The 15,736-nt window shown below is 40.1% G+C and overlaps 1 protein-coding gene across 16 annotated transcripts in view; it reads right to left on the reverse strand.

The window, feature by feature from the left end:
- Positions 1-15,736, reverse strand: part of ptprsa (protein tyrosine phosphatase receptor type Sa) — a 232,428-nt gene that overhangs the window by 75,261 nt on the left and 141,431 nt on the right. For 8 of the 16 annotated variants that reach the window (XM_042222769.1, XM_042222787.1, XM_042222781.1 and 5 more), the window contains 3 exons: positions 12,132-12,149; positions 4,687-4,797; positions 2,319-2,330 (listed from right to left, as the gene is read on the reverse strand). In XM_042222769.1, coding sequence (XP_042078703.1) covers positions 2,319-2,330; positions 4,687-4,797; positions 12,132-12,149 — 141 coding nt within the window. The remainder of the gene's footprint in view (positions 1-2,318; positions 2,331-4,686; positions 4,798-12,131; positions 12,150-15,736) is intronic. The other 8 variants (XM_005920891.2, XM_005920892.2, XM_042222809.1 and 5 more) reach the window with 3 other exon arrangements.

Genomic DNA, 15,736 nt, shown 5'->3' on the forward strand with positions numbered 1-15,736 from the left:
ACAAACATCTAATAGAGATGGCAGGATTTTTGCTTTGGCCAGTGAGAACGTAAGGTGTAATCTAGCTTTCTTTCCCAACAGTACACACAAATGCATAGCAGGACATGCAAGCACATTCAAAACCAAGCAGATACCACCGTAGGAGGGTAAACATGCACATGCGTACAGAACAGCGCAGTCTTTCTGCATCACTGTTATTTTTAGCACTTCAAGTAAGAGCTACAGACTTAATATAGACACAGCCAGGTTTATTCTGTTTCTTTTGCGTGGTTTTAGCATACTTTGTGAACACTTTCATAGACCATACTGCTACAGTGTCTTTGACAGCCAACTGGTAAATAGAGGTAATGGAAGGGAAAACCTCCACTTTGTCCATAATAACTAGTAGATCTGAGATAATTGCCTATATTAGTCCTATGACTTTACTTAAGGACAAAGGATGGGTTTGTGCATTTCAGAGGAATGGAATAGGTGTTGTAGCTTGGGATTGAAACCTACGTCCACTAAATTCTAAATCTTTGAGGGGTTATTTTTGATATTTGGGCTTACTGTAGTTCATACTTCCATAAAATCTTGAGGAACAAAAGAGGCTAATTAAAATAATCTGGCTATTTGGTAGATAGACAGATAAAACACAACGTTTCTGGATAATTTGGTATATGGTGTTGCCTGAGAAAATCATATATACACTCGGGACTGACTGATACCAAAGCATGTAATCTGGTAATGAGTTTGCTGTTGCGGTAGTTGTCATTTTTATGACTTTCAGATATGTTGGTTTAGTCCCTGGTGACTGATACACATGAAAACCACAAAAAGAGACTGGTACTAAGAATGTGCATCATCTCTTCTAGTTGAAAGAATGGTATTCCTGATCTGACTCTCTTAACTCCATGTAACACCTCTAACATAAAGCCATTGCTCCATTAAAAAACCCAGTAGATCTATCTTAAATATTCTCGAGACTAGCGGAGCTATGAAATGCACATGTATATACGAGTTCCCAAAATTGTGTGACACGGAGTTCAGTAAAGATCTGATTATTGCACAAAGCCAATCAAATCTACAGTTAAGCAGAAAACAACGTTTGCATTGATCTCCAATTCATTTAGCACTTTCTTCTTTTTGTGCCAGGACAATAACACGAATGAAAGATACAAATACGGCGCATTTTCTTGCGCTTTTTAGAAGCTTCATCAACCTGGATATCAATATTCCATGAGGAAAAGAGAGGGAGTGTGTGTGTGCGTGTGTGTACAAAGGAAGGAGGGCTTTTGAATAATAGATTATAATTTGATGGAGTGTCATGACTGCGAGGGAACACAAACAGCAGTCATTCAACAAAACCAATCACATTCTAGCTGCCGCCATTTGAAAATAAAAGTATCTCTGAGCACCCGCTAAGCAACAGCAAATTTGATGTCAAACTCATTATATTGTTATTGATCCACACGACACTGTAAATGGCATCCCTTAATGGCTGCCTAAAATCACCATGGAAGCCAATCAGGCCCAATCAGGTCTAATTTTTCCAGTAATGGATCGCTATAAACAAGATGACAGGAACACTGGCTGTATACACACTTATTATTTCATTCGACATTTGCATTTGCACTCCGAGACCCAAGAAGCAGAGCAGCGTCATTTTTGAAAAAAAAATCTCACCGACAAATAAACCACAAAAAGAGACTGATGTTTTAACAGAAAAAAGGGTCACCAATAGATAAGGAACTAAAGGAAAACGCACAACACAACACTATAATCACAACACAAAAATAAAGAAATAAAGGGAAAAACAAAAAAAAAGTAAGCCAAAAAGGGGTGTGTTAGGGAAAATACAACCAAAACCAAAGAAAGAGAACTGAAGAAAAAAAAGGAATGCAGAAACAAAAAGAGCACTGCGGCCAAACGGCTTTTGAAGAGGCATGCAAGCGCAGTTACATTCTCCCATCATGCAACAGGTCCTGTTATTTCCACACGCTGCATTTCCACTCAGCACATGCAAGAAAGCCTTTAGATGCAGAAGCAATACCAAAGGATGCAAAACGAGAAAAGGCCCCACAATGCAAACATAAAAGTAAATTAACAAGACCCGAGCTAATCGGGTTTGCTTTCATCATTTCTTCCTTTGAAAAGAAATCAAAATTTCTTTCATAATCATTTAGCAGTTTGGATCAGCTGATTAGTATCTCTTCAAATTAGTAATCAATTGAGCTCTGAAATAGGCAAATACAGCTAAAATTTTTTCTTTCCAACATGTTGAATTTATTATTTGTTAACGTGGGTTAAAAAAAGTAAAAAAGAAAAAACACACCAACCTTCTCGAAGCTCTGAGGGATGTAAAGGGGTTGATGCAGAACACAATGACATGAGGAGAAGAGAAAAATAGGGGAAACACAGAGAGAGTAAAAAAAGCCACCTCAAGGTGTTTAGCTGCAGCTACATTTCCCTTTTCTTTCATCTTTTTTCCACTCCTTTTCCCTTTCCCCGCTATCAGTGAAACCCGTCTTGAAAGTACACTTGCCTGCCCCACCCCCGTAAATAAACTTGAACCAAAACAATCAGATTCACCCCAGTGGCCGCACTGTCGCCTGGTAAGAAAAAAAAAGGAAGTGAGGCGCCACTGGAGTCACATCAAGCTTTCCATTCTCATAATTCAGAATTTCATAAGCTTCTTATAGCCACGAGGAGAAGCTCCTGCTGCGGCCGTACTTGCTTTTATTAGAGAAGGAAACAAAATCAAGAGAAAACAAAAAAGGAGAAAAAAAAAACAAATGAGAGATTGAAAAGAAGAAAAAAAAAAGACACAGTTTGGGATGAAATTAGCAGCTGCAGTTTAAGGCAGTCCCACTAAAAATGTCATTGGAAGCCAATCAGAAGCGCCGTTGTTGGGCCTTCAGTCGAGTTGCAGTCTTAATTTAGGATTTTTATATATGTATATATTTCCTGCTCTTAATTGGTCCCTACCGCAGCTGCTAATCTCAAGTGCATTTTGCTTTGTGAACAAAACATAGTCAACATCAAGTATCAAGAATCGATTGACAAAAGTTAACTGAAAACAGACAAAGGTCGACACCATCAAAGCATAACAAGTGTGTTACATAGCGTGAAAGTACTTAAGTATTTATGACCCTTGTGTACTCTTTTAAAGGCATGCTGATGGAGCCAGTGTTCATGGAGACTGCATGAATTGTTGGAAATGATATCACGGAATATATATATTTATGTATATATATGTTTTGACCAAAGGAGCTGCTGAACATCCCAGTGCTGTGTCAACAAAGTGTTCCCATAATTATTCATCAGTATTTAATGATGCCTGTAGAGTACTTGACTAGAATTTTCAATGACCCTTTTAACACCTACTATGCTACGTATTAGCAAGGTGGATAGCTACTTGACATTGCCCGCATCACAGAAGAGACAGCATGCGCCTCCAGGATAAACACTGGCAAGAACAGAAACTAATCTTGATGAACCCTTTTTTTTACCTTCAGCTCTTCACAGTGGAATTTTTCCCTTTCCTATGCTGCTACTTCACAGGGTATGATAATAGCAATAATAATGAAAAAGCAGCTCCCTGACCCATTTTATAATGTCAGAGTAGTGAATTATTTATTGGGAACAAAGTTATTTGGTACACAGCAGAGGGAACAAACTGAGTAGATACGGAGGCATTTTTATTTAATATGCACAGTATAAATAAACCATGTCGAAAATGCATCTGCTTCAATTTATTAAAGCTCCCTCAACAGGGATCCATTGTCATTTAGCATTAGTGGTGGAGAGTACGCTTTTGTCTTCATTGTCTGTTTCCTATGAAACTCTATGTTCCCTGTGACTGATCGTTTTTTATATCTTCGCTTTGCTCGAACATTCCAGCCAAAATTACTACTGACTGTAAAAGCCTTTATAGATAATACACCAAAGAAGAAACATGGGAATACTATGGATTTATGCTCCAGAACAGCATGACAAAGAAATAGAGGATGTATACTATTTATAATCTTTTTTTTCTTTTTAAACAGAGCAGCCTACTCAGTTCTCCTCCTCCAAATCTAGAGAAGGCTGAGGGGTTGAGGTTTTGATTGGCGGGCGATAATACATCGCCACTCAATCAAGACAGACTTACCGTTGTGCTCCTTTACCTGTAAAAAACTAATCAAAAAGACGTCCTTCCGGACTCTTTTTGGGTTCCAACTTTGACAGCGCGGGAAACATTTGATCGGGCACACAGTTACAGGTAAAAGGTGTCTTACAACCGATAAAGTAAAGACATACGGCTTGTTGTGCTACACATTTCCTTCCGAGTGAGTAGGGGAGGGCATTAAAAGAAAAAATGGAGCATAACATCATAACAGAGAAGAACATTAGTTGGTCAATTATAGTTTTACATCTGGAAGTTTCAGTGCATATGAAATTACATTTACGGGCAGGCAATACTATCAGTGCTAAAATATTGACACTACTTGGGTAATACTATTTTGCAAAATACATTTGGTGCAAATACAACTAGGCTAGAATGGAAGCAGTTATCATTTGTTAAGCTCAACAGTAATGCCATTTATGGCTGAGCTGCACTGTCAAGTTATTTTAGTTAGAATGGGTAGATGTTTTATTTCTTTATTATTCTTCCTGTTTTGTTTTGTTTTCTTGGCCTGATTCTTTGACCGGGTTGCTCCCTACCTCGCACATAAAGGTTAGCAGGGGACGAGTAGCGCACGCCTTCCACGTTAGACGCCACACACTCGTACTTCCCCTGGTCCGTCTCCTCGCTGTTCTCGATCTGCAAGGCACCTGGAAAACGACGACATTGAACAAAGACGAGACGGGGAGGGAAAGAGGCAGGAAAAAAAAGAAGGAAAAAGACAGAGAGACAGGAAGCAGAGAGGAAATGATTAGTCAATCTGTCTGTGACAGTGCATGAAGAAGTCAGACAATCTTCTTAATGGTGGGTATCTTGAATTTCTCAGGACCACTTTGTCAAGATCTGCTTCTCTCCGCAATGCTTATGCAGATTGGCATGACAAACTGGCTTCCACTCCAGACTCAGCCATCCACAGATTAAAAAGAAGGGGGGAAATAAATGAATAAAAATGTGGACTGAATCAGTCACACTGGATTTGTAGCTACAGTAGGCTGGTTTATGCAACTCGTGTAAGATGTGAGATCGCTTACAAAGAAAGTGCAATAAAGTAATGATGTAAGGATGCTGAAAGGTAATGGAGAAAGGGTGTTGAGATGGTCTTGTAAACCCCATGAGATTAGTAAATCACCCTTTGCATAACGCTCACCAGAGGAGAGTGTGTGTGTTAGTGTGTGTGTGCGTGTGTGCGCTGGTGCAGGGGGAGAGTTTATGAGAAAATGTCCCCACATCCACAGCGTTCCAGCCCATCTGCTATCATGTGATAACTACTCATCAAAATTGTGACAAATGCTCAAACAACCTTGCAAACGAATACATACAATAAAGCATTATTATTATTAATATTCAGGTTTTAATATTGTTATTCAGTTATTTGAATTCCTAAGCATTTTAATCGCTTATACATTTACTCTATTTTGTGTGCCACTCTCTTTGACCCCCATTCTTTTCTCGCTTATTGTCATTATTATGCGTTCGAAAACAGACGCCTTTGAGCTACTTTCAGACATTATTTCTCACCGGCAGTGCTTCTTATATACTATGCGCAAATACAGTAAACCGAAATGCCTGGCGACACTGAAGAAAAAGGTGCAAGGGACAAAGGAGGGAGGTGAAACAACAGGCGTCAGATCATTCCTCATTAGAGCGCTGTTGACGGCACTTCCTGATGATATCATTAGGGCTTCTGGCTGGCTCAGCAGACAGATTGCAGCCGAGGCCTCTCTGACAAACACAGCACCATTGCTCGTTAACGTTTAGCCAGGAAGCATCAATATGCCAGCAGCTTCCCTGGATGCTTTGTAATATACCATAACCTACTCCATCACATCAGCAAAGTAGATTGAACACAGTGTTGAACAAGGCTACTATTCTGGAACTTTGGCCTAATAAGGTGCTTCAGCTGTGCCACAAATGAGATCATTGATCCTGCTTAATTATAAAGATAACTCACTTTCCCTCATGACTATTTTATACCTTTGGGTCAGTTTTTTCTTTTCAAAACAATAATAAAGACACGAAGCCACAGCAATCTATGGCGCTCTATTTTTTGTTTTTTCTTTTTAGCATCTCTTCATTTCAATCTAAAACTCAGATCATCCTCATCCCTCACGGGGAAACTGTTCCTGGCACACAGCTCGTGAACCAAATGAAAAAAATCTACCTGCAGAGTGCAGGTGGCACAGTCTTCGCCGTGGGTTTATGCAAGCATCTGATTTGGATTTGTTTGATGTGCACTTGGAACAGCAAATGCCAGCGCGGTGGCAGGTGGGTTGGAATGTGCTCAGAAGCTGAGTGCCTCGGCACAAGGGAGACCACAAAGTAAGGACTGTGTGAAGTTCAACTCCAGGTGGACGCTTCCAGAAAGCTCTGCCAGCGGCTTGTCACCCTCACTCACTGCGCTGAATTATAAAATCGCTGGAAGCCCCTCGTTGTTAACTGTTACCACACGGTTGAATAACAAGTGATGTTCTATGTCACGTGCTGTCGGCGGCTACTGATCATTTTCCTCTAGTAAAAAATAAATATCAATCTATCACGTGTAATTTGACAGTAAACAAAATATGACCACCGATATCTCAATGATGCACTGAGAGCCAACTATTAACAACATTTGGTGTTGTTTGCAAATTTCTGGCAAAGAGGGGAGTGCAAAGAGAGAAAAAATACACTTTGAGAGAAGATGGGGAGTTTCATTTGCTCCAAGACACCATGCTAGGTAGGATTATCTATTGTTTCCAAGCCCCTACTGGCTTCATTACACATTCGAGCTATTATTTCAATATGAAGCTCTGAAGAACACACAAAAGAGTCTTTCTAGTTGCAGAACATGGGAGAAAAAGTTCGGGAGGAGAGAAAGGCAAGCACAAGATGCTTGAAAGCAGAGAAGCAAAAGAAGGAAAGGGAGCGAAAGAAAAAAAATGTACAGGGACAATGTCAGAGAAGGGGGAATATACACTATTTATTAGCTTCTGTCTTAAAGTTGTCATAACTTGCTCTATTACAGCTGGGATAGCCTCCAGGCCTCCCATGATTCTGAGAAAATGTATTTCTTAAAAATTCTAGGAAGAAAACACTAAAAACCCCGTTTGACTCTGTGACTTTGCCTTTTGAAAATCGGGGCTAAATACAGTTTTTCGTGTTCGTTTTGCTATACATTTTCCTTGAGCTATGGCTTGCTCTTTTGTAAATGATTTAGTTCATTTAAATTATCTCACCACATAAAGAGGAAGCAAAAAATAATAATATTACTTTTTTGCAATGACCAGTGACAAGGCAGGCAGTCTAAGGCCAGATAATATTAAGGTATAAAGACAACAAATGTTTTTGATGACCTATCTGGAGCTGCAGCATGCATGTGTGCACACAAGAAACCAAGACCCATGTGTCTTTTTGTTCCTATCACTTCTCTTTTTGTGTGTTTTTGTTTTTTTAAATGGCTGCGCTCTGTGTTTTGCATAATGCGCTCTGTCTGCTCTGCCAGCCTGTTGTGCGAGTGGCCAGTGGCACAAGAAATGAAATAAATGCTGAAAATTATCTTTCGCAAACATAACACAAAGAAAAACACGCACCGGGTCTGTTCAAACACTTGGTGTTTACTGATAAAGACAACAATTTATAGTGTTGCTCACATGGTTATTAAATTTATCCTACATGGGGTCTTAATGCCACGGCTTCCTTGTCTCCAGCTATTAATCCTTATCACAAATAAAAACTGCTGTAACTACACAGATCACAGGGTTTTTTTCAGAAAAGAAAATACTCGTGTTAGTGCTAATCTGCTCCTAATCATGTCTGGATGAACAAAAACCATGGGTACTTTTACTTTATATATTATCTGCAAACAAAAACCGTACTTTACTCCAGTTACAAAATCAGTTTTTGCAGGTTTATCACTGCTGCGATTCCAGTTACTACAGAAAAAAATGTTGTTTTTAATGTTTTGTCCTGTCCTGAATACAGATTAACCATTTGAGTAATGCCACTTTTCATAGCAATAGATAAATAAATAGATATTGTAAGTGTACAACTTTAACTCCAGCCCAGCATAATACAGAACTACTGTGTGGTTACCACTTTATTTCTTTGCTCTCTAATTTAAGGACATTTAAAAAGGACACTTGACTTTTCAAGGACACTATGTGAGCTGTACTGGGAATGGATCAGAGCTCCGGCTGTCCACCCAACAGCTACAATAATCATTAGTAAACTGCCTCTGCTGAGTTATAATTCATGTTTTACTAGGTCAGAGCAGTAAAAGATACCCTTCTGTCTGTTACTCAGTGATTAATGCATGGCACACTATTAAGGTCAGCATTAAGGAGAAAAAAGTGGCTAAGTCTCCTAATGACATCAGTTATCCAGGTTGATCGATCTTCTAAGTCTGACTGACCACAAAGACCCACAACCTCCAACCTCCCCTGCTACTCACTCTGACTGTCTTGCAGCAAGTTTACTGCCTTCATTCATTTGATAAAGAAGGCTGTAATGGAGCATTCGTCCCAGCTGTGACGGCTGCCCTGGTTAAAAGTGCCACATGCTGCAGGCTGACCTGAAGAAGAGGACTGAGGTGCCAAGGTGTGATAACAAAGAAGACTGCCTAGACGAGGTTCGACAAACACATGTTTTTGATTCAGGGACAAACACTCTTGCTGAGAAACTGTTAAAAGCAGATATATTTTGCTGTCCTATTCAGTTTATGCCAATTTTGATAATTTTAGAACGATAACTTAGAAGCAGACTAGATTTGTCTAGAAGTCAAGGTTAGAGAGCTATCTTATTCACAGACAGGGACCATTCAGATGTTTCACAGACTTCATTGTCCTTTTTTGTAGCTAACAAGCACAGAACATACCAAATGGCAAGGTCTGATGGTTAAAAATATGAAGACTCGGTGGAAAAAAAAAAAAACACAAACTGAGATGTGGAAAAGAAGAGAAGAATGAGTGGAACAAAATTCTCCTTTATGAGAGGTGAAGTGAAAAAAAAGAGCCCCCAAAAACCCCATAAAAATAAAAGAAGGGTGGGAGGAAGAGTTAAAAAGACAGACAGGCATAGAAAAACAAAAAGACAGATGAGGGGATAAAAGGAGGGTGAGGAGGAGCCAGCATGGTTGATTAATTTCAGAAAGTGCCTAAAGCTGTGGTCTGCCCACCCCAGTCGCTGCTTTGTAGCATCTTTGCCATGTGTGCCCCCCCCCCCAAAGTCACATTTGTGTAATTCAATTAGTGTGCTCCAGCAGGATTTGATAGATTTGTTTAGGCAGTGAACAAAACGGCTGGCCAGCTCTCACTAACACCCCAAATTAGCACCTTACTGTATGAACGGACACACAAACACAATAACCTCACTAGTACATGCATTAAACTCATCTGAATGCACAGAAGAGTGCAGACTGCAATCCCAATAAAACTTTAATGCCTCAGTTTCTACTGACAGCTTTTTCAAATGTTGTATGCTTACCATATAAAAGTGCAAACACATAAAGACATGTGTTTAATAACTGAGAAAGGTATTCAGGCCACACCTGAAAAAAAATTTCTAAGGGTAGCTAGTGCTACCCCTCAAGTAGATGCACCTATGGTTTAAATGTGAAAAACCTAGGTGCTTTTCAGAAATGCTGTCCTCTGACCCTGAGTTCAAAATCTTTTGAGATTTTTAGTAGCTGTACCTATTGTTATCACATTCACAACCTTGGGTGTCCACACTATTCGCCTGGCCACCCGTCTGCCTGCTCGGCAGGGTGACGATAATTCCCCATCAACCTTTTGCGGCTGAGGTGTATAAAGCAAAAACAACCAAACCAAAGCAAACCAAAATTTTGTTTTTCATTTTCACAAACTGCTGGTTAATTTAAGTTTTGTAACAGCTGTTTCAGAAAACAGAACTGCACAATTAACAAAGAACTGCTGAGTTATGGGACATCAATTCTGTTTGCAGCTATAAATGACAACACGCTGGAAGTTACAGACTTCAGCTGTGTACCCGCAGCTTTAATAACTGCATAAATGAAGAAGCCAGTAGCGCTACATGGCAGCCAAGTCTGGACTTGCCATTTTCTCACTGTCTCTCCCCTCTGTCTGTGTCCTGGCTGTCACTCCGCAACGCTCTGCCACCACCCCAAGGTCATTATGCTGTGATCGCACCAGCATGAGGCTCCACGTGTGATGCCACTGTTGTCAGAGCCCATCTGGTGGCTTGTAACGCTCCCATGAAATTAGTAATGAAGCAGGTAGGGAGTAGAGCTACCTATACAGCGATCGCTTACCTCAAGGCTGGCACCTGCACGGCTTCGTATGGAACTAAAATTAATTGAAATTGTAAATTATGGGAATCAACTCTATCACAGAGTGAAATAGAAACGACTCGGCAGTGAGACAACAATGCTTTCCCTAAAGATCTGTACACAGAACACCTGCATGTTCATAGGTCCATATGAACATGTCATTCTCAAACGCCTCAGTCTTCTATTATAATTTTAGTCCACCTCCAACTCCTACCCAATTTGTTTTGTAATTACATATGCGGCATACACTCCTGACAGCAGGTCAGTATTGGCAATGGGTGAAAAATCGTCTTTTTCAAGCTGCTTAAGTCATTATGCAAATGCAGAGTTCACAAGTTACATTTGTCACAATATGATTTATGAGGCCTTCTTAATTAACCGAGAAGATGCAGGGAGGGCTTGGATTGGCTGTGTTGGACTGCCGACTCTTGTGATGTGCTTTAATATGTGTGACAACATGGTACCGTTTAAAATATTTCCATGCACTGGTTGTGTGAAACGATTGAGGATGGAGGACCTCTGGACCTACTGTGGGGTTTTCCCCTTATTTATCATAACATCTAAATCCATCCATACATCCATCCATGCTCTTCCACTTATCTTCATCAGGGAACTCAGGGGAATAAATAAATATATAAATCAAAAACACGAGCTGAATTCATCCCCTTGCTTACATGGACAACCATGGGAAACTGAGATATTCACTCACCTGCTCAGCCTGTGGAACAAAAGTGTTTAAAAACAACCCCGCTGAATCAACCGAGAATGAATGTTTCAGTTATAAAGTGGGATAGATAATTACAAAGGAAAGTTAAAATGTCCAGGGGGGGGGAAATGAGGGGAGAAGAAGAATTATTTGAACAAAGCCTTTGTGTAATTCACAGGAGTCACACCGCTTCACACCTGTGTCCTTCCATTCTTACCTTGATATCCTTCCATTCATCTATTCATCCTCTGAAGTTATAAAAGCAGTTCTTTTGTATGTTAAAAGGATGCCCATGCTGGCATTTTCTCAGCAGCCTTCCTAAATTTGCAGTTATAGGTTTATATCCCGTAGAGTAACATGAGGGAATTAAAGCAACTTTTGTAACTTTTGTTGCCCCTGATATCTTATCTTTTTCAGGGAGGTGCATTCAAATATAAGATGAGGTTAGCGTCCTTGCAGTTTATGCACAAATGAGGAGGATATCAAAGCAGGGCTGGAGGAAAAAACTGTTTTTAACAACCATTCTGCCATGAACTTGTTGATGACCTAAAACTTTATTGTCAGAGGTAAAAAAAACAAAAGGAAAACCAACACAACTCCTAGCAGAGCTCACAGGCCTCACCATTCATCTGTTTGCTCTTTTAATCTAAAGTTTCCTGATTTTTAATAATAACAGGAAGATACAAACACAGAACACACTGACACACACACACACACACACACACACACAGGTGGAAGAATAGTACATCAGTGTTGACATTAAACATGGGAGTATCAAACATACATGACAAATGTGACACAGAACACGAACACAAATGGGGTCTTAATGACAGCGGGAAGAGAAAACGGTTGTAATTTTTTTAAAACCAGGAAAGCCCTGATTATTTCCCATATTTATTCACTTTGGCGGAATTAGAAGTGGTTATATTTGATTATGTGTCAGTTAAAGTCTTTTATTTTTCTCCTGTTTTTATCGTGATGGTTAAGCATCTTACCTCGAATCGGGGTACCCACTGGAGGAGACACAAAAATGAAGACACAACATCAGTGAAGTTCAAGGTTAATATTAGTAATAGTTAGAGGAGGTGTTTGGGTTAGATGGGTCACTCAAACTTGGCGATTAAACCATTGGGTAATCTTGTACATATAAGGGGGCTAAAAGAAAAAGAACAATCTAACTGCCGGTATCACAAAACAATGGGGAGTTTTATCGCGCTAACCTACTGCTGTCTTTTTGGCCTTCGGTCGTGGCTGTAACTTAGGGTGATGAGGCAAGCACGAGAGGTTTGGTTTCTTAGGTTGACAAGTTATGCTCCTGCGGCATTTTTCCAGCCAGCTGAACTTGAACAAGGTGTCCGTAAAAACTGCAACTATTCAGTACTGAGCATCCACATTAGCGTTGAACCTTAACATGTTAAAAGCGGAGGAAGAATCTCCACTGAGCAAGAATTTCAGGTTGTGCCTTCAGGCAACCGCAAGTTAAATCACACAGGCTGAAGTTCTTATTTATCCTACAAGTCATAAACCTGTTTAACTGTGACAGATAGGCTCTTTACCTCAAGTTTCATCCCATATCCCCAGTCATTCAATCTCCCTGCTTTTTCCAATTGTTTCATTTCACTGAGAGTTGTATGTTTCTCTATCTTTGTTTATTGTGAGGCTGTATTGTGTTACGTGGCTGACTGCAAGCCAAATGTCCCATTAGGGACAATAAAATATTGAGCTTATCCAGTCACTGGCCGGTGGGCTTTTTAAGTGTAGTTTGAAATGTTGCATTGTAAAATGCTTCCCTTACAGGCACAGCTTTGGGTGTGGGAAGGGGAGCCAGCTTAACTTAAACCCCTTCAAATTCAAATTAAACTGTCCTTCCACTCTTGACTGTTTTTTATAATTCCTTTTTGTTTTCTTGCTTTAGCGGCTCTATTAATTTTCTCTCTTTCACCCAGTTTTAGAGTTTGTTTGCTTTTGTGTGTGTATCCGCAGTATTGCTTCTCTCTTAGTCTGCATTTTTAAAATCAAAGGATGACTCATGGCAACAATGTGCCCTTGGTTATTCCTACTTGGCATAGACTGCCTGCACCCACAGGGCTAAGGATCAAGGGTTCTCACTATCCACTGAGCCTAACATTTGAGGTTTGGCCCATGTATAGGCATGCAGTCATGCATACTGCCCAGAGAAAATACAGAGGATCTGTTTAAGTAAGTTTTGATGATATTTTCCCGAGTGTGACATTTTTCCTCGGCAGTGTTACGGACACTTGTTCTGCTTTTGGACAGTTATATGTTGACATCATGAGGGTCTGTTTAACTACACCCTGTTTTTCCCACCACTGTTACTGACAGGTCTAATGAGTAGTGGAAGAAGCTTGATTACAAAGTGATGGTTGTGGGGCTGCACAATGACTAAGGCATATAAAACAGAATCAGGCATATTTATAGCTTTATTAAGCTGACAGTGAAACTGCAGTGAAACTGAAACTGTTTCTGTTGATTTTGAAATGCACACATAGTTTTATAAATCTGTTGGATTTTTTAAAAATATAATCTCAGCCCTGCATTTTCCATACTTTTTACAGTGCAACGAGGGGTGTGAAAATGTTTAGCACCTTCCGGTCAGATTATTACATTTTTGTGCCATCTTTCGTGATACCAGCAATTAGGATTCAGTCACTGAGTTTGAAGTTCTGCCTGGTTTACAATGCTCCTTTTTGCTCTATTGGACTATGTTATATATTTCTACATCAAAAAGTTTACATTTATGTTTTTAACATAAGCATTTGTTGACATTTACTGTACTGGAGTTTAATTTATTGCTACATTTATTCACATTGTGATTAAAGTGGAAAATCAGGGTATCTCTTATGTTCTAGATTTGCCTAGTCTATAAAGACTCAACGTTTTGTAGCCACAAACAGTGTTACTGTGCCACGGTGATCACTTAAGAGTCATTGAAAAACCAGGCAAAATCAAAGTGACAATTTATTCATTTCTGCAATAACTCTGGAGACCATATAAATATAGGTGATCACAAGACAAAGGACAATGGGGCTGGGAAGGTTACGTTGTTATAAAGTTAGAGTTTGATTAGAGGCTGCAGGAAGCTGGTTTATCTTGCTTTAGCTCAGATGGATTTTAGTCGGGAGTTAAGAGGTTACTAGTTGAAGGTTAGAGGTTAAGGTCAAAGTTAGGTTAAGGTTAGAGTAAGGTTAAGGTTAATAAAGCAGGTTTAAAAAGGGGAGGATCTTATGAAGGCCAGTGTGACAAAAAACTGAGAAGGAGATGAAAACAATAAGTTAAATGAGGAGGATGGTGGATAAAGGAGAAACAAATACACACAGAGTGAAAACAAATGCGATTCTTTGGTTTGTAGTGGTTTGCAATTTCTAATTTGTGAATATAAAAAGGCATGAGAATGAAAATCTAAAACTTTGTTGAGGAAGGCCAGGCAGGCTGGGTCCACAAGGCCAGCCAATATTCAATTACAACGGCAAATCCACCTGTATTACGGGCATGCAACCTAATGGCCATAAGCTTCCCATCTAAGCTTTGGTCAGCCAGGGGTTGATCAGATTAGGGTGAAAATGACCTAAATATATCTCAACATGCCGCTGTCTTCCTCATATTATCAAATGTGGCATTATTTTTTTCCACAGAACACCCCAGCTATTTTGTTAAACAATCCTCTGAATATTTTTTTAAAAAATTATTAAAGTCTGTAACCAGATGGCCAGATTGTCTCTGGCCAGAGATGTTACACATCTGTGTGGGGGGGCAAATAGGGTTGCGTGATTGGCAGAGTGTCAGAGTCTGGCCACCCTCAAGAGGGCGTCTGGCTGACCTTCTCGTCACCACAGACACTAGCCTCGGATCCTGGTGGTGTCACAGCAGGCCGGAGGGAAAACCTAGCTGTTGTTACGACCCCTGCAGAGGTTCGAGCCACTCTCTTCACAGCAGCTTTGATGACACTGGATTTGAGTGTTTACCTGTTACATGCAACTCTAACTAAGCTCAATATATGCTTAAAAGTACCATCTAATGTCACGGTCCTGATTTTGAGCCTTTATTATAGAAAGGACATAAATCTTTAGAACACTTTTGCCCATCCTCTTACTGTCATTGTGCCCCGTAGTTAATCTGTTCTGGCTGACAAGGCTAGGGAGGGCCTGAGGTCTGGAGACATAGGAAGATAAGAAGAAATGTCAAGCTCCCTACACACCTCTGTAGGAGGTCCTCTGGAAACCCTGATGCAAATATCGCTTCTGACAGCAAAGCAGGGACTGGAACATAAGGAACCAGTCTGTCAGCTAATCAGCTATGTTGGAAACAACGGTAATACATCCAAGTGGTGATGCTATTTCCGTCTTTCCGTATCTTTTCCTTTTTTTGGGAGCGCAAACACTTTAAATCAACATTCACATTTCATGATTTAAAGATGAAGGCCAAATAGAAGGAAATATAGATTCTTTGCAGAAGCTGGAAGCTGGGAAAGTTTTTGAAATGATGGACTTTGGCTCACTCTCCATGGTCTCCTTTCTCCTGCTTCTCTCCCCTTCCTTTTCCCCTTTAACCACCGTTTATGGCAGAGGGCCCACCAGAGTTA

Source organism: Haplochromis burtoni, unplaced genomic scaffold (genome assembly GCF_018398535.1).
Source record: "Haplochromis burtoni strain Fernald_Lab_line unplaced genomic scaffold, NCSU_Asbu1 Contig_5, whole genome shotgun sequence".
NCBI classification, from domain to species: Eukaryota; Metazoa; Chordata; class Actinopteri; order Cichliformes; family Cichlidae; genus Haplochromis; species Haplochromis burtoni.